Here is a 26731-nt window from a genome sequence, read left to right as displayed (position 1 = left end):
TACCCTGGTGATTAATATACAAACAGGACTACCTTTCATGTGTTTCTGTTTAGGCTCAAATCGGTTTCATGTTTGAAGGCTCTCAGTGACGTGAAACAATATCTCCCTGCAAATTTGTTAAACCAAAAGTAACTAGCTTATTTTTAAGGAGTAGAAAGTACAGATATTTGTTTAAAATTTTAGGGAGTGAAAGTAAAAAGTTGTCAGAGAAAAACTACTCAAATAAAGCGCAGATACTTGAAAATTCTACTCTTCTAGTCATGACAATGATCCCAAACACACTGCTGATAATAAAACATACCTGGTTAGAAAAACACACAATAGAGTCATGGATTGGCCTCCCCATAGCCTGGATCTCAACTTTATTGAAGTAGTGTGGGATAATTTTGACATAGAAAGGAACAGAAGGGAACCAACATCCAAAGAAAAGCTTTGAATGTCCTTCAAGAAGCTTGGATAACTGTTTCTGAAGACTACTTAAAGAAATAACAAGAAAGCAGACTTAGGCTACGTCCACACGTACACGGGTATTTTTGAAAACGAAGATTTTCCGTTTTCGTTTATAAAAAAAATCCCGTCCACACATAAAAGCCAAAAACGAAGGAAAACGCTGCTAGGAACATGCCGAAGCAGCAGGTGGCGCTATATTTCTATCTGTGTAGAAATGTTGGCCAATCAGAAGTCAATAAGCCTGGGCGGGAAAGAGTAAACAAAGATGGCGCATAGAAGCAGAACTGAGTCGTATGTGTGGAGGGACAGTAACTGTGTGTGTATATGTAAGCATTTAAACCCTGCAGAGAGTACAATTAACAGTAACAGTATTTTGTCTACGTCCGCCATTGTAGAAATTCATTTCACCGAAACAATAACGTGGCGCACAGTGTGACGTCAAAAAAGGCGCATACCTTTGATGCTGCGTTTTCTCCGTTTTCTCGTACAGTAAATGCAAAAACTGAGTTTTCAAAAATACCCACCCTGGCCGGAGTTTTTAAAAATCTCCGTTTTCAGTGACCGAAAACGCCGTTTACGTGTGGACGAAAGGAGCAAACGCATAGAAAAATCTGCGTTTTCAAAAATACCCGGGTACGTGTGGACGTAGCCTAAGAGAGTTCAGAATATAAAGAATAAAGATGGTCATTGAATTTCAAGGTTTTAAGAATTGTACAAACTGTTTTTGCCTTATAATCTGTATTTCCATGTATGTTTACACAAATCTCAATAGGACTCAATATGTCTCAATATTTCCCATTTTCCTAGCAAAATACAGTATAAAGAAATGAGGGACTGCTTAAGACTTGTGTGCAGTACTATACTTCTATTTTTCCATCAACTTTTAGGAGAAGTCATTTGATCAAATTGTCCTGTTTAAGATGATACAGGTTGGGTTTCAAAAGGGAGAGTCATCTGCAGCATACCTCAAACTCTTTGAGTGCTCATATGCTAATATGAATACTGCATGCCTATGATGGACACAAACCAAACAAGGCAGATGGCTTCCACTGTGGGATGCATCGTTTCCTGATTGGAATAAGCCGAATGACTAGACTAGTCCAGGGTGCTGACTGCTTCTTCATCAGATCAGGGGAGATATTCATTTTTAGCAGACAAAATAATTTGAATGAAATGTACAATAATTCGTTTTAATGAAAATGCGCCGATATCGTCTCATGGTTTTGGTTTTATAAAAAATACAAATGTTCTTCCACAGAGACATACATAACAACAATATTTTACAGGGTAATCTTTAAAAGAATGGCAACTACATTTTACAATCATTAATACGTTACTTTCAAGGTTTAAATACTTTTAAATAGAATTTTAATAAGACAAAGAAAGCAAACACTGTAAAGCAAGTAACAATTTTGCAACAAAACACAGTCATGTCATAGCAAATCACTGCGGACAAAATGTTAACATTCATGCAAAAGCGTCTTCTGCTGGCAGACCTGACACTTAGCAAATAAGGCATACTAGTCTGATCAGCAGCAACGGAAATGTGTATAAACTGTATAGCATGTTTTTCAGTAAAGCATTAAAGTCCATGCTCAAGTCAGCCAAGAATCCAGAGGCAAAAATTAGAAAAGTTCAAGTAATGTGAAGTAAAGAAACCACAGTCCATTTTAAATAGAAGAAAACATGGTCAATAAGGAGGTCCTTGTATCACAAACAATGGTGCTGTAGTTGTAGTTGAAAAGTATCACACTTAAGAGTCATCATCAGTTTTTATGACATGAAAAAGGGTCACATTAAATATTACCTGATGCCCATTATTCCAAGCGTACAGCGCCCTCTCTCTGGCATTGTAGTCGAGCATGGAGATGTGAAAGTACTGGTTGTGGAAAGGAATGTCTATGTATTCATAGGTTGACGTCTTGGTAGAATAAGCGTAGTAAACCTTTGCTCCCGACAGGTGAGAATTAGTAATATACAGTGTCCCGCAGATCATGAAAGATTCACCTGCGTTCCTTTTGGAATATTCGGTGGTCCAAGTCTTTAGGACCTGCAGGGTGTCAGGGTCGATCTGAGAGATGACAACATTTCCAGCATTTTGATTGGTTGCGTACACAACCCACATTCCCAGTTCATCAGCCATGACGTCGATGTCAGAGTATCCCCCCCACGTATATGGGTACATGTTGTAGAAGCCGGCAAATTCCAAAGCTCGCTGGGCCAGCACGCTGCCCGTCTCGAAGTTATACTTGACAATGATGTTGCTCTGGTACTTGTTGTAATAAAGCGATCCATTGTAGACAATGTGATTTGTTCCCTCCCATTTAAAGGGGAGGCTGTAGGTTCGAGAAACCACCCCTGCTACAAAGTCTTCCATTGTCTTGTATTCACGTACAATCTTGCTATTGCTGTAGCTGTCCATATACCAAACCTAACAAGAGATGATGGAGAGGACAGATGGTTAGAATCAGCTCTGCTAACAGCCATCAGCAATACAAAATCAAATCTGAATCATTCTTGATATTATTATAAAAAACCCACATCGTTCATCTTTTCAAAATCACCCCCTCCCAAAAAGAAATCAAAACCCCATCTATAAATGCAAGCCTCTTCTTAAATTGCTGTGATATTCTGCCCACTTAAACAACAGAGCACATCGCTGATATTAAATGCATCGCACCCTCATGCTCTCATAACTCACCCTGTTGTTTCTGGTTGATGCGAGAGGATCAGTCATCCATGCCCCAAACCGGGTTCCAGATGTCTTTATTGTAACAGGTCCAGTGATTTTCATTAATTTCCCACACGCTGTTAATAAAGAAATGCAGCGATAAGATGTGCTGTGGTGCTTTTTGTCTCTAACTAGATTTCTGAAGCCAATTTCATGCCTGTTCCACCACAGAGTGTGCCCTCCGTGCATACTAAGGTAGCAGTGGATGCTTAATTTAACTTAAAACAGAATTACACAACTGATGTTTGTAGCTAAAGGAAACTCAACTTATGTCTACTCCACAGTTCTTTAGAGTATCTGAAGATTAAAAATGTACACATCTCTTTCTATATGCAGACCTCCTCCACCTGTTATTTTGGTAAGTTATAACAGGCTTGATTTAAGCACAATTAGTAATGGGTGGTTGATCTTCAAGTATGGAACAAGTGTCATTAAAATTGCCATCATATTAAGAAATCCATCTTCTGCTTGTTCACTTTGCCCCCAACTCAAAGCATAAGAAGTCAGACCCCCTGAAAGTCACCATGTAATTTGAATGTTGCCTACTGTACTAATTAATAGCTTAACTTCCCGGGAGAAACGGTGCTTGTAGATATTAAAGGCACAAACTGCTTCCTTTTTGGCCCATTAGGAAGAAATTAGGCATGGCACATTACTCTCATTTCCCTCAGTTAAAGATTTTAGAACATTTAATGTTAAAGGCCAAACATTACAGCAGTCCTTAAAAAAATGTCTTTCACCAGCATGAATTCTAGATGAAACACACTGACATTCACAAGGTTTTTTTTATTTCTCACAGGTGTTACATCTCAGAGCAGCATTTGTCACTCTGAGATGTAACAAGAAATAAGCAAAGAATAGTAAAAGTATCTGAAGTTAGACATTCAAAAATTTTGGATAATTCTAGCTTTGGTTATATTAATTATATTATATTAAAGTACTGTGTGAAACTGTGTGCAAGTGTAAAGCCACTGCTCATTTTTTTTATATATATTTTGCTTCCAAAGAGCCAGATGTTTGTGTCATTTTTAAGTGATCTTGAACAATTTAATCCAGATTCTCTTAAAGCCTTCTGGAGGTTTTCTTTGGACATTGGCTGTTTTTTTTTCACTCATTTTCAGTCCATTTCCTGCACCTCACTGATTTTCTTGGATTTCAGGGTACAACCCTCAAGTTGCGTCTGGCAGTTCAGCTGATCCATCTACTGAAGCCTCATCACCAATGGTCTCAGCGGAAGAGTGACTGCCTTTCTTAATGAAGGAAAACGCAGGGAAAGGTCTGAAGTATGCCACGTTACACAAAAACTGGACTGAAAATCTCACGCAACAGGTGATGGAGTGATGAATCCACATTTTTGGTTCAATATGTTGTCAATATATATGGAGGAGATCAGAAGAGAGGTACAGCTATCTGTAAAACACCGTGGGGGCTCTGTCGTGGTTTTGGGCTGCATTTCAGTGGTCTTGGGGATTTTTTCAGAACTGATGCAATTATTGATGCAGGCAAGTGATGCTGGATTTTGAAATCTGGAAAACATCTAAATGGTAAAGGCTTCATTTTTCAGCAGTTATTCTAAAACTGCTGTAAAAGCATGTCTGTATAAGAAAACACACAATGTAACTGTGATGGTCCTGACTTTGTGAACTCAGTGTTTTGTATTAATTAACATTATCTTATGTTCTTGTTTATTCTGGTTATGTATTCTGTTAAAAATTTCCTAGTTCTTTGGTTTTGGTTCTGAGCTTCTCTTTAGTCTAGTCTAGTCATCCCTGCCCGTATGTTCCCTCTGTTCCCTGTCAGTATCTTGTGTCTGATTTCTGTCAGTGTTTTACTTTGAAAGTCTGTGTCTGATGTCAGTATATTCAGTTTGCATCCTCCCTGCCTCATCATGCTTGTTAGGTTCAGCTATGTCTCCCTCCTGTGTGCAGTTTCCTCGTTTCCCTTTGTGTATATTAGTGTGTGTTCTCCAGCGCTCGTCGTTGGTTCGTCTGCTCATCATGCCCTGTGTTGCCCCTGCGTTTCATGTTTTCCGGTTTGTTTTGTTAGTTATCCCAGTTTAGGTTGCTCTGCAACACGTTCTCACTCCCAAAGCGTAACATTTTACGCTAGGTGACCAATCGTCGTATATTGCGCTTTCGGTCACCCAACAGGTCCCTATTTTACGAGTTCAGAAAAATGAGGAAACATGAGAGGAATGAATCTCCACATTTATGTTTCTGTTACTTAAATCGCTTTGGAAAACACTATCTAACATGATTAATTTGGTGGTTAAGATTAGGGATATGGTAATGGTTAGGGTTACATGGCTGGAACGTGTTACCGCGGGAGCGTCATTCTGTTCGATTTCATCTACAATCCAGCGCATAGCATAGGAACACAGAAGGTCACTTTTCGCATTCCCATGTGTGATGGCTGCACTTACAGCCACACAGTGGTAATTCCCACCATGTTAGTGTAGAGGCTTATAAGTAACATTGCATTCACATTTGTCTTTCTTTAAATATAGGAATTAATTTACAGGACAATAAATAACTGGTTTTTGTTTAGAGTTAATTCACATAGCCACATAACACTGTATTCTAAAATAAGTGCGCACATTAGTTGTTCCAGTCCCTTGATTAAGGAGCCAAGAGGTGGAAAAGGGGCGGAGCGAGCTTTAAAGGAAGACTACAAATTGGTTCATGCCATGAACTCGGGACCATGGGGGGGAATTGGAGTTCATTATGTTAGGTTTAGTTAGGTTTTGTGTGTTTTACCCCCTTCTCGTGTTTTTGTGGGCTGATCAGCCACTATTTAAGTTTCCCCTTTGTCTCGTTAAGTTAGGTCAGTTTGTTTGAGTTATCAGTAGTGTTGTCAACTTTGAGTAGAGTTTTGTTGTTTTGACCTCTTTTATGGGCCCAAGATTTTGATTCTTTTTGCATGATTTAACCAGTTATGTTTTTTGGGTTAAATAAAAAATCATTTTTTTGGACTTTAACCTGTGCCTAAGTTTCCTTCACTGCTCGGTCCATCACACCATGGAACGCCTCGGAATGTGACAAATCGTTGGTATATTATGCGTCAGGAGTGAGAACAGGCTGTGCTCTTACTTCTGTCCTGGACATTCTCTGCGTCTGTTTGCATTTTCACCTTTTGGAATAAAGCTCACTCACATCACAGCCTGTGCTTGCATCTTGGGTCCTTCTCATAAACAGTAACAGTATTAGTCATCACTACTGGCGTTCATGAAGACTACTTAAAAAAGTTACAATAAAACTTGTCTAAGACAGTTCAGGCTGTGATGAAAAATTAAGGTGTACCAAATAGAATTAGTTACTTTTGTTTTCCACATGTTTGAATAAGTTGCTGCACTATTTTCCTAGCAACATACACAGAAATGAGCGATGGCTCTAGACTTAAGCACAGCACTGTGTATTTCCCTAGGTGGTTAATTTCTTTAGCAGGATTACTCACAAGTACACCATGATGGCAAAACCTATAACATCAATATTCCTATGGGAACTTGTTACAACATACTAATGCCATTTTTTTGCCACACACAGTAGTATTATTTTTAGATGAGCACAGTTTTCTCAGTACACATGTGGCTTCTTATTTTAGTTTATTGTGATAACACGAAGAATTGAAACTTTTTGTACTATCAGCAAAATGCAGTGAACACTACTCACTCAGCTTGCCCATACAGCTGCGGAGCCGACTGTCTAGTCGCAGGACTCGCTGATAAAGCTCATCGTAGTCATACGCCCCAAGTTCCTCCTGTATGCTTGTCAACACCGCAGACAGGTTTCTGATCTCATCCTTGAACTGAGAGATGAGTGCAGCATCCATCTTATACTGCTCCAACACAGGGATCAACGGCTTCAGCTCGTCCATCTTGTCCTTAAGCTCCTACAGAAATGACAGCAGCAGAGATCAGAAACAAAGGGGAAGAGGTGGGAGATCGCAGATAGGTGCAAAAGTTAGGAAGAAACGAAATGACTGTTTGTCAGGAAATGTCGATGGTAGAATTTTATTTTACTGTAGTAGAACAGTTAGCCTTACATGAAAGAATAAAGTAATGCTAGCAATGGTATCTAGTAGTATTAAACACAAGAAAATGGACCGATTTCCTATTTGCAATGATACAATGACATTGGAATTTGTTGGTGGTCAACCAACAGCTCGATTTCTGATTTTCCAGCTGCTTGTTGCGAATCTTTCAGTTCATTTGGTGTCAGACAATTTGCCACACCAGAAATAATCCTACTCCCCTACCAGCTGTCAGTACAATCCACACAGGGCAGTGACAACAGCGAAAAGAAATCTAAGATTTTAACCCTTTCTGAATGATTTCTGAAGGGTTTGTGGTAAATATGTTGTAAATGTTTATTCTAGGGAATCTGTAGGGTAGTTATTAGCCAACTACACTAAATTAAGCCTTGAATAACAGTGGCTTTTCTATTCACAGTGTCAATTAACTCAACTAGTAAACCCTTTCAAGACTTAGTATTTCTTGATTTTCTCTTTTTTGAAATATATTAAGTTAAAAGAACTGTTAGATTGAACTTATGTAAAGACTTGCATGAGAAAAAAGACTGAGCCAGTTTACACTTGAACGGATTCATGGTACAAAATGGCACAAAAACAACTAATACACATAAACACCTGGAAATTTCTGGCCATGATGGATTTCCTGTCATCCTCAATCTGTCTGAACTTGGTTCTCAGACCCTTCATCTGGTTTTCCATCTTCATGACATATTGGAAATCCCTCTGAGTGCGCAGGTTCAGCACCTCAATGGACTGAGACATGTTCTGCACCTAGAATAAAAGAAGCCACGTTAAAACTGGAACGGGGGTTCCAATGCACAAACTGAGACGCTAGCTACAGCCCATGATATGGTTGTAAAGTAAATATATGACGTCTTCTGTTCTTTCCTTCTTTCCTGCCAGCGCAGCTAATTGAAAGGCACTTTGATGGGTTTCCCTGGTGAGCCTGTGTGTGCCTGAAATTTGTAATGGGCTATTGTTGAAAAGAGAAAAAAAAACCTGGAAAGGCCTAGCAGCGCCCCACTTCAGTTAAATTTCACAATAAAATACCTTGTATCGGAGATGAAAGGAAAATAAAGCTTGTAGAGATTTGTTACGTCTTTATTCCTATCCTTTATAACACAACGTGTGTGTGCAGATGCGTGGTAAAATCACGTGTTTACCTTCTCTAGTAGCTGGCGGAGCTGTCTGCTCTTGGCGTCTCTAGAGCACAGGCTTTGTTCTGGTGCCACCACTGTGCAGATGCAGCGCCCATCAGCATCCTGGGCTGAGCTGTACACCTGCCAGCCCTCCTTTGGGCCGATAGTCTGCAAGACCCAACAAATATATGTAGAGTCTAAGGATGGATAATATATTCCATATACTCTAGTATATATATGGAATGTGTATAGACTAAGCTCTGACATCCTTCACTTGTTGTAACTACCTATGTCCCATGCAGTATATGACACATGACTACATGACTTGGCTGAAGTGACGCTCAGCTTGATTTTTACGAACATTTATAGAAATGTAAGTTTGTAATCAAGTGCAGGTAGTTGTAGAATGAAAGGGAATAAGAGAAAGCCTAAAAATATTAAATATTACTTTATAATTTTACAAGAGGTAGTTTAAGAGGCATGTGTCCATTGCTTCATCAACTAAAGCTGCTAAAACAGTCTTTCAGCACTTTCTGTGATTTTATGGACCAATATCAGTAATCAGATTTGTGACTTTTATTTTTTGGGGATGCGCAGTTTGTCTGGCCAGTCTGAGCAGGTGTCGCACACCTAAAGCTTGTGTCGGCTACGCTGGTGTGTAGTATCGTAATCCACTCTGAATTTAATAACACCTGAAAATCAAAAAGAAATACTGTTTAGCTTTGGAATTACTTGATACTGGGTTTGGTCACTATTGGTAACAGTAAGCTAGTAAATAAAACTGTTAAACATTAGTAACTTACATTTAGAGCACACATAGCAACTCTTTTTTTTTTGGAAAGGTCAAGAAAGGCCTCTATTCTGCAAGGTTCCTATACACACAGTACAGTATTCAGAGTATTGCTCCTGCGCCTGTGCACACGTCAACATCAACGTGTGGAGAAACTTAAGCCCTTACTAGCCTGCTGTCATGCTTGCCATGATTGGATAAGGCAATTCAAGGATGTCAATTAACCTGTGTTGAGTGCAATACTTTTCACCACATCTGTCAGAATAGCTTCTAACACATCAATTTGTCAGCAATCCCTTCGGTCTTTTCTTGTTTAATCTCTGCGTGGATACATTAACTTGTGTTAAAAGTTGTAACATAAGTTACAACTTTTAAGTAACTTTTTTACTGAACTGTTATGTTATCATGTTTGAACTATGGGGATATCTCAGTATAATGCATAATATCTGATCAGAATCAAATACTCTTAATAAAGTAACACCACAGATCTAAAAGTCATCTATGAAACTCTGACAGCTTTGAACTGTGTGTAACTTACGTAGCTTCAAGTACCTTTTTTCAATTATTCATAGGACTCGGGGCCATGCACTCTCTAGATATAGAGATTTAGCTGACTCGCCAGTAAAACAAACAGACAGAGGAGCCAGAAGATGCATTTGTAATGATATAAATATTTATGTGCTTGTAAACCTTCTCATTCACTGTAATCTGACATCTGAAGAAAAAAAAATGGGAAGAGGAGGGATATGAATAGACCGAAGAGTTGAAGAGGTGGTTATGTAGGTAAACAACATCTGAAAAAGGGAAAGAAAACAGAACATTGCTGACAAAGAAGTACTTTGTACAGTAAGCACAAAATTCTGAGATGAGGAATAAACAGGTAGGCATTGAAAATGTACTGAGGCAAAATGAAAGAAAATTGACAAAAAGTTGCAAAAGCAAAAACATTAAAAAACTAGGGCAGTGCAGTCCATCTCACTGATGCTTAACTATTGATTGCTAAATATTGATTTATTAAAAGCTGCCTACTAATGCAAGACAGCACAGATATAAAGAAGTGTAACAAATCTTTTACAGTAACGTCCAACACGATGTACATATCTAAACCTGGCGAGCTACTGCCGTATCATTAATAAGGGACGATGTTTTTAGCTTGTTCAGCACAGTGACATTGTGTTTTACTTATGCTGTCGTGTAGCCGATGAGGCAAACACTAATTTTCCGATATATTCTGCCTCCAAAACACTAAATACAAGAAGATCTTGCTCCAAGGCTACATGGGGTTTCACAGCTCTGCACACCAAAGCTCAGTCATTTATCATCCTTACAAAACAGCATCCAGCAGCCGAAAGCTCTGCTCAGCTCATCCAGCGAGGTATCGCTCTCCTTACAGGAATCATAGACATGAGCGCAGAATTGCATGAGTGGTCACATGCAGTATTTAACACGCACACAAACCCACAGCCAGTTGCCAAAGACACAGTATGAGAACAACTGTTTCCTGCAGTTGTTCTCATACTTGATCTCCCTATGTGTCTTTGCCAAGGTTTGACTCATGGATTTTTGAAAGGGTGATTTACAGCAGTCATCAATATTTCTGGAGTTAAGTTGCCAACAGACACTATTTTGTGCCAGCTTTCAATATGTTTACAGTCGAAACCAGCAAGCAAGCCCAGAGTTTGTAATTTCCCCATGATTTGTAACAAAATGGAGTAAAAACCTATGACACATGCTAACATAGGCACATGTTAGAAGATTTCGTGAAATCACTCAATTTTTAACAAACCTGTTACAAACATTTATTTTTCTATGTGACTAAGATCGAGATCATTTTCAATAATATCTGAGCTTTTAAATAATATGTTTCAATATGAAACTGTTTCTATAGCCTCCTACTCTCTGAGTGACCTCACAAATCCAAAGAAAGTCCTTACTTAATAAATAGCAAATCTCGGTTCATGTCATTTTAAAGAAAGCCCCTTTTAACATTTATTATATGAATCAATTGTGTCTACTGACAGATTTAGACTGTTTACTACAGCTTCCTGCTTCCTGGGAGATTTGGAAGTTTCTGCACTAAAACACAACATGCAGAAAACACATCATGACATAATATAAACACCTGACAACATAACACAGTGAAACGAAAGAACAAACCTTTACTGGACCCATTTAACAACTATGTACCTGTCTCCAAGTCAGATCAGCAATCATCAAAACTCGTAATATTTTAACTTTTATTACAAATGTGTTCATTCAACATAGATGTAAACAGTGTTTGCTGGTCTTGATTTACTGACTCAAAGATTACACAACACCTAAGTAATGAATGAATTGTTTTCGTTGCTTTTATTGCCGCCCACAAAATCAGTCTCACTTCTGGTCCTCTTTATTGTTGGACTTGTGTCAGGCTGCCTGAATGAACAGTGAATTTGCCCCTAAACCTTTTATGCCTTAGTGAATTCCAGAGTGACATTTACAGTACTGGATCTGTCATCAGGCCAACAAGCAATAAACTGATGAATGGAGGCACCCCTCACATAATATGACATGCAATACTGATGTCATTTCGCCAGCTTCATGTTGATTGTTTTGTCTGTTGTTTTCATGGTTTATTGACTAGTTTACTGTAACTGCTTGTTTATCACTTATATTGCTAACAATATTTATTTTTGCCCAACGGTCCTGCACAGCTGCATCTTCTGCTGAGACAAAGCTTGCTGCTCATGCAAAGGGCTGTGGAATTGCAATGGTTTGATCATTTCAGCACAAAACATCTCACAATCTCATGGAAGAATGATGGGATTTCTTAAAATGTAATGTAGATAATGGATCTTAGTTATTACGTTAATGATCCCCTGCCCTTTTCTTACTGTGGGATTGACATTTGTGAGTTTGAGAAAAACAAGGCTTTCAATAAAGGCTGAACATATGCTGGTCAACAACCTTCTAATATCATTCTTTATATTTATAGTAATTGGTTACACAGAAAAAGCAGGTCAGTGTCATCTGCCTAAAATAGCTCAGTACAATACACTGTGCTTTACAAAAGCTCGACGCGACCACCAAATTGCAAACAGTGATGATATGAACTAATCATGGTTAATACATCTCAATTTACTTGTCGCTGCTGAGTGAACCAATGTGTGTCCATTATATGCAGAACAGTGAGTGAGTAAACAAGGAGATGATTTAACACAAACCTCCAGTCACATCTCACATCAGTGCATACATTTTGTTCTACACCTCATGGAAAATTCACAAGAAATCACAAAGAGAAAAAAGGTAATTGCCTGTTTGTTGCCTTGCACCACCAGAATCAAGTTTGTATGTTGAAATGCGTAATTGTATTGTCCTTGCATGGTCTGAGGGCTTTGCTGTTTTATTTTTAATTTGGATTCTTGGTTAATACACTGTATTCGAGTTTCTGTTTGGTTCTCAGTTGTGGATTTAGTGTTTTGAATAGTTTTTGAATTTTGATTCTTGCTTTAGTTTGTCATTCTAATGATGAGTTTTGACTTTAGTGATTCTGAGTCTTAGTTCTTGTGAAATTATTGAGTTCTGATGTTTGTTTGGCTTCTTGTTGTCATTCGAGCCTTGTGAGTATCTCCCTATTTGTGTTTCCTCGGTCTCGTTTATCTGTTTGTGTCTTCTGTGCGACACTGTCTGTTATCACTCTTAGGTTAGCCTCTGGTGTCAGTTATCTTTTGTTTATTTCCTGCTTGGTTACTTTACGATTACGAAGGTTACGTTAGACTGGTTTTACGTGCTTCTCTTCTGTTTTGTCTTTATAACGTGTTCCCCATTCATTTTTAGCATTTGTGACTTTTTGCTTGAGTACTACTTTAATGCTCCTTTTAATATTTCCTTTAATATTTAGTATTCTCTTGCATTTTGCTTTTAGATACCCTTTAAGGTTAAATGATTGCAAATAATTATGACATATCTTCAATGGTCTTTATAGATTCCCTTTAAAAAGAAACAGATCCCTGAGGCTTATTCTTTTCCTGGCCACTAAAGTAATAAGCTAGCCAAATACACTGGTTCTCATATAGTATTGTGCGTTTCTATCCTACAAAAAGCACTTTATACAACATACTTCATTGCCCCCCATTTATACAAGCAGGTTTTTCAATGCCCAAGTACTTGCTTCCTAACATTCATACCCTGATACACATAACGGAGAGCAGTAGGAGTTCAGTATTGTGCAAGGATCTAGGATGCAGACTGGAGCAGCCAGGGATTGAACCATCGACCCGTCAAATAGTGAATGAGCTGCTCTACCTCCTGAGCTGCAGCCATGGAGAGGAACTGATGCATTGGACTTCACCAGCAAGGCTACTCTGGGAGAGTTTCGTCAAAAGATTAGCGGGGTCAGCAGCCAGAGGTAGACTGTCAGAGCTAGACTCATCTTAGCTTAAACCAGTTTCTGCATGGCCTGCCAAGGAAGAACACCCCTTGGAATCAGAAATTCCCTTTAAATAGAGAGCCGGTCCACACTTTTCCCCAACCCCCTAACCTTAACCCCTGTATATGGGTAACTGACAGATCCACACACCTCCCTGTTTGACTTTATTGATTGCATTCCCCCTATCCTCTTCTCAATTTAGCCTTCGGTGTAGATAGTCCTGTCTTACTTGAAGTATTTTCTGCATTGTCTGTGAATGTTTCTGTCTTGCTCCCTTTGTGCTGTAAATATATCAAGTCATGGATGAGCATGTGCCATATGGGAAACTGGGACTGTTGTGGTTGGACCAATAAACTTAAAAAGAGATGAAATAATTTTGAGCAAAACTGATTCCATCTTAACATCATCTTGAGTTCATCTTGAGTTTAGTTGGTGTAACCATGAATAGTGTAATCATGAATACTGCCATACATTCTGCCAGCTTCACACCTAACTGAACCTTCACCTTGGCTACTACTCATTTGCCTTTAACTGTTTCTTCATTAACCTTTTTAATTCGAAGGATTTGGGAGAGTTAGAGCTAGAGTCATTAGATTTCAATCCCTTCCATTAATGATTGCATTTCTGTCCTGATCTGGTCTCTGCCCTCTTGCACTTTTCTTTTGCATTTGAAAATTTTTTCCCCTTGTTTGTGAGTTGTGATCAGTTTATCCGGATAAATTTGCACGTTGAATTCTGGACTTTTTTTTTGTCTTTGCAAGCATTTCTATAAAGTCACAGCAGGTATAACTTGATAGAGGATACTGTAGCTCTTTTTCAAGTGCACCCTTGTGTGCAAAACTAGCTGGGCTCTAGCAGCGGAATGATTTTGTTCAGTGCTGAGTAGATCTGTATTAGCCGCTGCCAAGATTCACAGCAAGTCTATATACCATAGCTGACTGTCTGCACTAAATGAACCCCCTTCCCCCTGCTGTGTATCGCTTTGGTCTCTTGATATAATTTCTTTAGCCATTTTCATGATGGCTTATTCTATTTGCTACGCTCTAGCAGTATGAGTCTGTGAGCAACCCCTCAGAGGAATGAACCAGGTGAGATGCTGTGGCTGAAAAAATTAAAAGCTTGTCATTGACAGCAGCAGAAATCAATGCGTTATAAATACAGCTTAGATTAATAGCAAGGTAACTGACTCCCTCAACAGTATCAGTCAGAGCTGCAGAAAAGCCACAAATAGTCTAATTCTGATAAGCTGTCATCACTTGTTTGTCACAGTACTGTAAAATATGGAGTTATGACTATATGAGGTTCATTCTCAGATGGTAATGTCTCAAGTGGCACTTCCATCTCCACAGTGTGAAGTCTTGACAGAAGAAGGTGACAGACTGGAAATGCCTTCACTGTCACACACCTTAACTTTACTAGTTGTCACTACAGCTCGTCTTTGTCCATTAGGTTGTCGAACATTTGAATTCCACAAAGTCACGCCAAACATACGTGTTTGAAAAGTTTCCTGTCTTTAAACTCAGATTAAAGCTGGCATTGTGTGACATTAAAAGACCCGTTAATATGTACAAATAAATCTGTATAAAATTTGTATAAAACAAATCTAGCTGCCAGTGATGCCGGCAAAGCTAAATCTCATATCACAATAATGCTGCCGTTCTGCCTGCCACAAGACAGAGACCTAAACAGATGCTATCTCTCCAGTCATCTATCAGCCTGTCCAAACAAAAAGCCACCACGGTATTGGAGGCAAGTGGAGTGGAATGCGCATGTCGGTGCTGTAACTGATGATCATACGACTTAAATGACTTAACATTTTAACTCTAATGGCAGGGGAAGATGAACTTGCATGTGCAGTCTGTAAGCAGTCTAATGCAGACATCCAAAACAGCGCTGAGAAATGGTGACGCCCCTAAACACAGGAGAAACAGCAGCAATAATCCTAAAACCAAAAAAGGGTTTCGGAAAGATAGTGACAAAGAGATGCTGCATACTGTGGAGTAAAAAAGGGAGGAAAAGAAGACGCAGCAAAAGCCATCTTTTCTCTCAGATGTTACTATAGTGAAAGGCAGGGAGATTATTTTTTCTAGAGGCGTGCTACCTTCTTGCCTTTTCTGACCCCAGTGAAGAGACGATTGAATAGATAATTTTGCAGGCGCTCTGCACATTTTGCCCTAGACAGTCTCTGAATGAACCACAGCATTATCTTGTTCACACGCCTGTGCTTCTTCTCCGGGGGGGGTGGGGGTGGGGGGGGTGGGGGGGGTGGGGGGTGGGGGGGTGGTGCTTCGATGAGTCTTCTGACTGAACAAGATGACATGTCAGTCATAGGCACCACGGAGGATGATAATGAAACGGTCATCAAACATTATCAGTGAAGTAAGGCCAGTGGACAGCTTCAGGCCACTGTGAATGGCACATGCATACACAAGCAGATTACTAAGGAGATCTCCCATGTAAATTTATTTTGTGATACGCTGAGAAAAGCATGCGGATGCTGGGCGCCAAGAATCTTTGTTCTTTCGGTCTTTGTCAGGAGTGTCCACCTTCAGCTGATTCATAAGAGCTAAATCTATGGATCCTTTTTGAAATGCCACTCACATCCAGTCTCAGGACCCAACGAGGTCCTGAGACTGGATTATTTTAAAGTTAATGTGTAGTAAATCTTGTAAAGCAGTCTGCCACAAAAAGAATCTCCCTTTAATTGATGTCCAAATCAAATCTGTGTCATTAGCAATTACATGTCTTGGCAGCTTCTAAGGGTAAAAATGAGAGCATGCTCATTAGTATTACATAAGAAGGTTGAATCTTTGAAAAAGGACACTGCTGCCATACTAATGTCACAGAATCTGTAGATGGTCACATTTTACAAATTCTTGCTCTTTAGTACCCTTTGAATTCTCGCCTCCTAATTATGCTCTACGGTGGTGTCAGTAGGATGGGTAGGATGCTGAAGCTACAACGCAGATTCTTCTAATACAAATTTAGACCTGGGTGTTGTGCAGCCCCTGGGCTACATCTGGTCTTCTGATTCTCCATAACCAGTCGGTGTGTAGTCAGGAAAATTAGGATTAAAATGTAAATAAGTATACATCAAGCAGTTTGTCCCATTTCAGTCAACAAACACTCTTTTAGGAACTCCCCATCAGAGAATGCCTACTGTTATTTGCAGTTTTGTGGGAAATCCCAATCACAATACGGTTATGTTGCTTTTATTTTGAAGGTGAGAGTTTGCCATACAGTGCTTTAGAAATGTATATGATTTCAAATCATTTTGAAATATATTTAAAACGTACAAAAAAAAATGAATTCACCAAACTATGTTTTCATACCAACATTTGAGCAGCCACACTGGATTCCTGTAAAAAGTCAGAAATTAATCAAGTTTAATATTCAACCACTAAACCAAATGGTTCTGATCAGGAATGCAAGCAAATAACTGTAACTTTGCATATTTATCAAAACAATAACATGCTTTGCTATTTTTTTTTCTGCTTTTTTTGTAAATCACACCACCAAACAAAAATGTCACAAAAGCATACTGATAAACCATGTGCACCAGGCATAGCGGAATTGGCTCAGTTTGTCCCCAGTGTACCTTTTTTGCTTTCTGCTGACCACTACTCAAGCTCGGGCCTTCATCTGGGTCGGAATTTTCTTCCGGACCCAGGTCATATTGACTAATTTTTCTTCTCAAATATTTATCTATCGCTATTATGTATTTTCTCACTCACAGGATGACAATTATGTAATATCGTCTTCTTCTTCTTCTTCTGTTTTACTGGCAGTTGGCATGCCATTGAATTAGAGCAGGTAGTTGTACTGCCCTCTTGTGGTAGAGAATGTAATTGTTCTCCCGCTACCCACGCTGGTCTCGTAGAGTAGCGGTCCCCAACCTTTTTTGCACCACGGACCGGTTTATGCCCGACAATATTTTCACGGACCGGCCTTTAAGGTGTCGCGGATAAATACAACAAAATAAAACTAGTACCAGTACCAAAAAAAAAGAAGATTTATTCATAACACACATGAAAAGACCCAGGAAAACCAAGTTAACGATAAAAACGATAACAAAATAACGCTAAAAACCGAAACCCTGAAAACCATACATTTCACACCTGAGCCTCAACTCTCGCCGCCCGGTACAAAACAACTCACGGACCGGTACTGGTCCAAGGCCCGGGGGTTGGGGACCGCTGGCTTAGAGTACTAACCGCTGGAACCAGACAATCTTCAACGGCACACCTGATCATTTCTTATGGCACACCTATGTGCCGCGGGATAGTGGTTGAGAAACACTGGCCTAAGTACTCACTCAAAGAAGCAAGAGGTCACGCTGTGTGATTGTGTGTTTAAGGATTTTACAATCTGGATCTCCATTACAAGACTAAAGACAAAGAAGCAGAATAAGTTGACCAATAATGTAGAGCAAAAATAGAGATCTGAATCTTTGCTAGCAAAACTGTAAAAGCAGCAAGAACTTTTTTTTTTTTTTTTCAACCAAGCTTTGCACTGCAGGGATGTAGCGGTAAATTTATCAAAGAGTATTTGGTGGACTCTGATGTGCTAATAGAAAAAAAAGAAGAATTTCTAATGTATTTGCCTCTCCGGGCAAAGCGTAACAAGGTGGTCCAAGGAGCTTTAGCTGAAAATGTTGTCTTTTTCTTCTCGTCTCTGGATGAAAGCTGTGATGTAGTGTCCATTACACAACCCAGTTACTCATCTTCGTACATAGGAGAATAAAACATTTGAGATTAGGAAGAGCTAGCAGCAGTGTGATCAGTGAAAGGGAATAGGACAGGGAGTAATTTGTTCAACTGCATGCATGGACAGGCTTGGGCTGCAATGGGACAAACTAGTAGGTTTTACAACTGCTGGGTGTCTGAATCTGACTGGAAAATGTAGGACTTTTGAAACAGATACAATAGAAGATAAAAGGACTGAAATGAACCCTGAAATTGGTATTGTTTAATTCCATTATACACCAAGATGTGTCGTGCATGTCGCTGATGTTAACAAATTAACTTAATCAGAGCAAGAGAATCACAAATACTTTGTTGCACTACGAGATTGAACATGGTGACATAGGCCACCACATAGCTGTCATTTAGCTCAGGATGGGCAAAGTACTAAAAAGAGCATAGGACCTCAGTTTTGTGAGAAAGAAATTATGGATTTCCAAATCTCTCAGATGCAGAATGGAAGGCAGATATTGTTCAGACAATGAACCTGACTTTTCAGTCCCAAAAAAGACTGGATTTTAACTGAAAAACAGCAGATGAAGTAATTAAACTACAAGAACTATAGCAATAGCACACTGGATAAAGTTAAAAGTCTTCTAAATTTTGAACATTTTGCTTATTTCATATTTTTATTTGCTTATTGTAACATCTACTCTCACCAGTAACTGTTTATAAAGAGATAAAATTAACATTGAGCAGAACTGAGTTCAGCTTATTGATGCAGCCCATCATAACACTCCCAGTTTCTCATGTGACCCCTTGGGAAGAGAAATGTCCGCCTCTGGTCCAAATCCTGATGTAAAAGCAAGAGAGCACAAAATCTAAAAACTGCCTTTTACCCACGAAAACCATCATATTAGTATGTTCAGTGCATTTCAGGCAATTCTTTGAAGTTGTGTTGCAATTTATTTGCTCTAACTACTTTCCTTAAACTGAACTCCAACATTTCTACTTCAGTTAATGAGTTCCTTAAAATGTCTCTTAACAACTTTTTGGGAATATGCTTATACTAGTTGGCTCCAATAAAGCAGAATATATAGATATGGACAGTACTGCAAGTGTATAGCAGTATGTAGCTTGGTAAATACTTTTTAAACTCTTTAAGGTTGTCTGAGGCTACTGCCAATGAAGGAATTGGTGAGATTCTCTCTTATGAAAGCTGGACGTGTGTGCTGAAGAGTGGAAGAAGAAAGAAATGATTTTGAAGAAAAAAAGCAATACCTGATGGTTAAACTTCAGACTTTGGACTTGTACTGATCTATTTTGTACACAATTAATTCAAATGACTCTTTGCTTAACCTTAACCCTAAACAACCTTTGTCCTATTATAGCGTAACCTGTTAAACTCTGTATTTTGTCACATGTTAAAATGAGTACACTGGACTGTACTAAGAGCAGTCATTGATATTGAAGAGTTTCTGGAATTATATTATAAGAGCAAGCATGTAACACTGATTGTGTGCCTGTCTGCTGTAATGCGCTCTACAACATCTGTTATCAGTTACATACACAACATTGGTTGCAGACTGAAACAAACATGTTGAATCAGGCTTGGAATTTAACTTCATCTGGTAAAATACAGAGAGACGGCCTCCGATAAAATCATTCCCACCTCCACTGAAGCCACCAAAGCTGTTGGCAAGGTTATCTACAAGCTGAATGTTAACTCACTGATATGAATTCCCATGTATCCTTTCCCAAAGAGTCTGTCATCAACCACACTATCTGGAAAAGCCCGCTAAGTACAGCAACATTAAGAATGCTGCCGAGGCTGCTGCTGAGGAACCCATGAAAGGAATCCTCTGATACACAGAAGACAAGGTGGCATCTACAGGCTTCAACGGTGACCCTCACTTCTCCATCTTTGATGCTGGAGCTTGAACTGCATTCAAACAGCCACAGCAACTACAGAAACCTGCTGTGTGACCCATTCGTGCATAAGGAGTCAACTCCTGAGTCATCATTCTGGATTCTAGATGTTACAGCATCTGCACCAAGAGCAAACTCGTATACCTGATGAATGGGGAAATACCTTTTAAAGGATTGTTATCTTTTCTGTTCAGTGCTAAAGAATGTACAGATTCATTGTTGTAATGTTACTGATCTTGCAGCTCTTTTGCACTTTGAATAAAAGACCCATATTTATGGGCTGTAAGGTAGTTTACATCTTTACCTAAAAAGCAAAAGGTCCCCAGTTGGATTCCAACATTAGCACCTGTTCAAGTTCAAGTTCCAAAAATATAAAGAACAATTTCACGGCACATTTATTCCTCCTGCTCCAGTGCCTATGTACTGGGCAAAACGCTTGTGAACAAGTGTATTAAATAAACACTGACAGTAAAGCACATGAGTGGCTTTATAATGATGCACATTTGAGGTCCAAGAAAGTTTCAGCTGTGTTGTAGCAGGCAACAGTCATATGAAAACAAATATTAAGCCAAATAAAGCCCTGACTCAAAAGCTAGTAGAACCCTGTTAAACGTAACAGCAAAAACTAAAAGTGATTGTTGTGACTGTTTTTTTTTTACAGCATTGCTTGAGTGCTTGAGTCTGGCTTCCTCCCACAGTCCAAAGACATGCAATTAGTGGGGTTAGGTTAATTGATCAACCTAAATTGCCCATAGGTGTGAATGTGGAAGTGAATGTGAGAGCGACTGGTTGTCTGTCTCTGTGTGTTGGCCCTGCGACAGACTGGCGACCTGTCCAGGGTGTACCCCGCCTCTCGCCCTATGACAGCTGGGATAGGCTCCAGCGCCCCCTGCGATCCTGAAAAGGATAAGCGGAAGCGAATGGATGGATGCTTGAGTTCATTGAGGTTTAAGGGCTTTTGTTTGCACATAGCTCTCTCAAGGTCCCACCGTAGCATTTCAGTTTGGTTGAGGTCTGGACTTTGACTGGGTCATTGCAACACTTTGATTCTTCTCTTTTTCAGCCATGCTGTTGGAGTTTTTCTGCTGTGCTTGGGATCATTGTCTTCCTCCAAGACCCACTCTAGATCACGCCTTAACTGTCACAGATGGCCTCACAGTTGGCTCTAGCATTGGTATTCTGGTATACAGAGGAGTTCATGGCTTAGGCACCGACTGCAATATGCCCAGATTCTCATCAAATCATTACCCCTCCACCACGGTGCTTGACAGCTGGTATGAGGTGGTGCACATTAAAACATCTCCACTTTGCATTTTTCTGCCCAAGGATGTTGTTCCAAATGTCTTTTGAAATATCTTGTGGTTTGTTCAGAGGCAACCTTTCAAACCTAAGCCGTGCTGCCATGTTCTTTTTGGAGACATGCCTATCTCTACTAAGAACAATCCTATTATTGGCCCATTTTAAAAACACCGCTTATAATATCTGCCTGGAAATTTTTAGCTTACTTTGCAAGAATGGTAGGCTTAGTAAGTCAGAGAAAAGGTTTAGCAAATAATCAGCTGGTGTGCACAGTAATCGTAGTTAAAAAAAAAAAGAAAAGAAATTCATGCATTCTGATGCATGTTTACTTTGACTCTAATGACTATTTAAATTATTGACATCAGTCTAAAAACTCAACTCTGCTCCAGTTTTTCAGCATCTAAGTAAGACATCAGGAATTATTGTCTTTATCTGGCTCTAAATACCTCTGAAAGTATAACATCCATTTTTCCAGGCCAAAAATGTCTTCCACTCCTCTCATGTTCAGCCTTTTAGCTCTTATCCAGTAATATGCAGCTGATATACAGACCGCTTGGGCTGTAATTATAGTAATCAAAAGGGGAACAGGGAGAGGGCTGTAACTATACCCCTGGTAGTTTCAACATCATGTTTCAACTCCTGTAATTATGCTTAGACTTATTATTAACTAAGCTGCAGTCTCACTCAGAGGAGGGCAAAAAACTAAAAGTAAAATAAAACAAGGAAATGTCACTTCAAAGAGTTATAATCATCACCTATATAAAAAAAGATGGAAGCTTTAAGCGATTGGTAATTGCCCACATAACTGCGATCTCTTGGTAAGTATCTGTTTTTGAGTGAATATGATGGCCAGTCGCCAGAAAAGGGAGAAGCAAAGGTGCAAAAGTTAAAACTTCTTCAGGGCTTGTTTGTGGGTGTCTATAGCTGTCTGTATTTAGACACCGTGCTGCTAAACAAAAGGATGAATTCAACCGCTACAAACACAAGGTCAAGTGAATTCTTCCGTCAGCCTGCCACATACTTCTCAACAGACGGGTACAAAACTATTTATTTTTTAAAAAAGCTGACAGAAAAGTCATTACAACCTCTCAGTGCCTCAAAAGGTCCAACATCTCTTAGTCCAAAAAGTGCCTCATATTTATCCTGCTGTTTGCACAAACTGTCCCCATCCATCATCGGTGACTTGCTTTCTTTATTTCCAGTCCAAGAGCCCTGACAACCTCCTTCCTGCTTCCATCGTGGAACAAGCAGCATCAGACTAATGACTTTGCGTGCCGACTTGTGGCTAACAGTTTGGTTGGTTTATGTTGACACATAGTTAGAAGATGTCATTTTTAATCTAGCTCCTGGTGGAAATAGTTATGTGAAATGTAAAACCTCCATTGTTTAACGACTGTGTGGATATGAGTAGGTGTGTGCCTATGGCGCCTCTCATCTTTTGATATGGCATCGGTGCTCAACAAATTTCCCTGAGTGTATCATCCATATAAATGCTAATCCAAGCTGAAAAACGGATTTCAAACAAGCAAGAGACAACATCAGTTCATGACAGATAGCCCCCTTCAGCCCCGCAAAACAATAGCTACATAAATGCCTTTCTGTGTTTAAGATGATTAATGATCAGTGGGATGTTGGATCAGTCACAGTATGCTCTCTCATGCACCCATGATCATTTTTCATTTCATATTTTTCATATGTGATCAAAACCTGATTAAGTGACCTGAAACATTTCAGCCAAAACTGAGGCTGAAAACAGCATCTCTGTAAACTGACAAACCTGGCATTTATATTAATAAAAGGGATTATTTGGACTGTGTGTGTGTGTGTGTGTGTGTGTGTGTGTGTGTGTGTGCGTTCCTGCAGGTTGTGTACTCCTGCCTGCCACCTACTCACAATGGCTACCAGAGAGGGCAAGTGCCTACACAAAGCTCCATCCCACTGGTGTTGTAACAAAATCCCCAGAAAAGTTCACATTATTCACACCAGTTATGTTTTGTGCAGTCATGCACATCATTTGTCATTTATATACAAAGAAGAATTAATTATTCTAAGGAAACTGGCAGGGATTTGCTGTTTTTGTCTCACCAAGAAAAAACTTTCCACAGGAAACAGCATTGCCCCTTTTGTCGCAAAAGACGTCAGTCAATGATTACTTTAAGCCTCGCCGTGAAAAAAAAGCCTATCGTGTTAAGCACTCGCTAAAACATGTTAACACGTAACACCTTACATAAAAGCACTGTACGATTATTTTTAGACAAAATTGCTGCTATTAGCTTGGACTACGAGGAAAGATATGGGTGTTGAATTTGAAGCGGGCAGTTGAATTTTTGGCATCAGGACTGATGTCAGACTCTTCAGGTCAATTACGTCTCTCGTTCTTCTTCAATCGATACGTCCTCTGGGTGCAGACTATCACGTGTAATCATAAAACACAAATCCCAGTCATCATTTTGATCATAATGAGAGTAACACTGTGCCGTTAGCAGCCACTGTGTAATTACCCGGCTGGCACAGACCATAAGGGAAAACTACACTATGCAAATATTTCATCTTCTCACAAAAGCTCTTTAGGGATCCATTGTCTACACTGCAGAGGTAATATCTGCCAAACCAGATTGTGCCACTCCACAACAAAGGAAAATTCATACCATTAGCCTTAGTTCTAGTCTCTTTGTCCAAGGTCTGGTTTGTAAAAGGTTATTTTCAAGTTGCCCAACTGAACATTTGAGGGGTAATAAAGGCAGAATGAACAAATAAACTTAAATGCCAAGAAGTAACAGCTGCCACCACTTCCTAAACTGAAGAAAGCATTATGTATATGGTCTGAAAGCATGTGAGTGACAGCTTAATAATTTCCAGCTTAGTGTAATACCATAAAAGGTTTCCCTTTCCAGATAATTTTTAAACACTGAAGCTGAAAGGCCTTTGGAGCCATGCAAGCAATTTGCATGCAGCTCTTGATCAAGCACTATATCTCACATTCCTCAATGGCAACGGTGTATTCATTGATTTAATCACAAAGAGATAAAATATAGAGACCGAACTGAATGATAGTCAGAGGCAACCACAACTACCTTTGCAGAAAAAACGTCCAAAATATAGAGAGAATACCAACGAGCAGATTTACAGAGTTCTCTAGTGATGAAATAATGAAAACATATGCAGTATATAGCAGGGATGAGCTAATCAACTGATTAACTTTTGAAGTATACAGATAAAAGTTACAGATGAAGAACAGAGGAATCATGAAATCATGTGAAGGAGAAAAAGGAGGCAGTATTTTGAGGACGTATATGCAGGAGACATTGTCATCTTGATGACATAAAGAATGAACTCATTAAAAAAAACTGCCACCTATTCATTTTCTGTCTGTGCGCTAATTGATTAATCACCTAATTGTTCCAAGACTAGTAAAGGATCAAGGAACTCACCCCTATGAATAAAGCATAGAGTGTTCTTATTGCGCTTTTGGAAACTGCATACAAATGTTGGATGAAGTCGATTTTCTGGTTTTCCAGTTGGGAAGAACCACAGTCTCAGCACCACAGAGTGGACAGCTCCGCAGAAAACCTTGAGCCCGATAAACTGAGCTTCGGACTTGAATTTTTGAGCAAAAAACTGCACTTTCCTCCAATTTTCTGAAGGTTAAACGCAAAGACAAACCAACAAATCCTGACAGAAACAGCGTTACTGACAAAAGAGCGAGACGCTCCTTTGTGGAGGATTTTGCTGCTGAAGTATTCACCATATAGGACACGAATGGTGGCTTAGGGCAGAAGCTTCACCATCTATTAGACAGGAAACAGCCCATAGCTTACGGTGAAATGCTGTGCACCTTCTCCCACAACTGCATTACGACCTGTTCAGCTTTCAAACGAAATGACATCCACAAGTGGCCAAGATGGGTGACGAACCAAAATGTATTATTCACAAAAGAATGATTTCCTTTTATTTTCATACAGAAATTGAACAAATTAACTACGTGGCCGTTTTCTGGCTTATTGGAAAAACAGACCCAGGTGAATTTAAAAAAAAAAGAAAAGAATGCACGGTGTATTTGGTAATTAGCCACACGCATTTTCTACTAACTAGCACTGCATTTAGAAAAAATGTGGGACGGCTTCAGTTTACATTTTAGAGAATGGCTCCAGGCATTATATTTATTTAAAGTTTTAATGGAAATAAGGGCAGCTATGCGCACCAAACCTAAACCGACGTGCTGTACTTCCTGCACATTCGTGAACCTCATTAAATCCCGTTAAAGCACTGCGACTTTAGAGTGAAGTTGGGCATACCTCCGTAGAACAAACTGTGGCATCTATCAGTGCGAGGGTTAGTGTGGAGAAACTACAGGTTGTGCATCCTCACCCCTTAGCAGGCTAGTGCGCGGAAAACGACATCCTCGCTCTGTAACGGAACAAGTGTCAAAAAATCAAACTCACCATAGAGGGATACAATCCGAAGATGGTGAGGGAAAGGACCGGGTACAAGACGCTCAACAGGACCCGCATGCTGACGGGCTCCGGCCAGCCACTTTTCCCCAAGGTACAGTCCTTTATCATGGAGCTCCTGTCCTTTTGTTCACCTCACGCGTTTTTCTTTCTTTTTTTATTGCTGTGGAACCGCAGAGAGAGCGCTCCGACCGCGGCACTGCAACCACGCGTTCACCGACATCACACACAGCGCTCCGACTGAGGGCAGTGCCGAGGAAAAAAAAGTTTTGAGACAGGGGGAAATATTCAAATATTTCAGTTCCAGCAAGCTGCAGGGGAGGCGCTCCAACCATGTGACTGCACTTCTATCTATCTGCCCGTGCTGAATGCCTTGTGAAAAGCGACCACATTTTTCATTTACACAACCTTCACGCAGATAATGTCTTAAATGGCTAATGAGGCCATTGTGGGACAGGGGGTTTCAGGTGTGAGCTCATTATCCGGATGCTGAAGAGGTACTGGTTTATCAGTTTTGTAATGATGGGGGAATGACTGTTCAGTAGGAAATATATATGGAAATGCAGCTGTGGTGCACAGTGCACTTGTTGAAAGGAAAAACGCGAAATTAAATAAAAATAAAAAGCTGAGGAAAGCAGTGCAGATGTACGACTGAACTGATGAGAGCGAGAGAAGCTTTAACAGTAAATGGAGAAATCTGTCCATGTTGAATATCTAAATATTTCAGGTACAGTGCACTGAATCTGTACACATGTGATTCAGCTAGGGATCTGTGGATATAGTGGATGGAGGATTAGGAGTGAAAAATAAAGTTTTTACTGGA

The 26731-nt window shown here is 39.6% G+C and overlaps 1 protein-coding gene across 1 annotated transcript; it reads right to left on the bottom strand.

Moving 5' to 3' along the window:
• Window positions 1-345: 345 nt before the first annotated feature.
• On the bottom strand, window positions 346-26157 carry olfm3a (olfactomedin 3a). The gene is made up of 6 exons (XM_006806334.3): window positions 25900-26157; window positions 8374-8517; window positions 7826-7981; window positions 6850-7069; window positions 3152-3258; window positions 346-2881 (listed from the first exon to the last, which is right to left on the bottom strand). Exons 1-6 carry the CDS (start codon window positions 26017-26019, stop codon window positions 2204-2206), a joined length of 1425 nt encoding a protein of 474 aa, XP_006806397.1. The 5' UTR covers window positions 26020-26157; the 3' UTR covers window positions 346-2203.
• Window positions 26158-26731: the final 574 nt, after the last annotated feature.

The sequence above is a fragment of the Neolamprologus brichardi genome, chromosome 9, assembly GCF_056152115.1.
Source record: "Neolamprologus brichardi isolate AB-2024 chromosome 9, ASM5615211v1, whole genome shotgun sequence".
Taxonomy (NCBI): domain Eukaryota; kingdom Metazoa; phylum Chordata; class Actinopteri; order Cichliformes; family Cichlidae; genus Neolamprologus; species Neolamprologus brichardi.
This window is presented reverse-complemented; position numbering and strand designations above follow the sequence as displayed.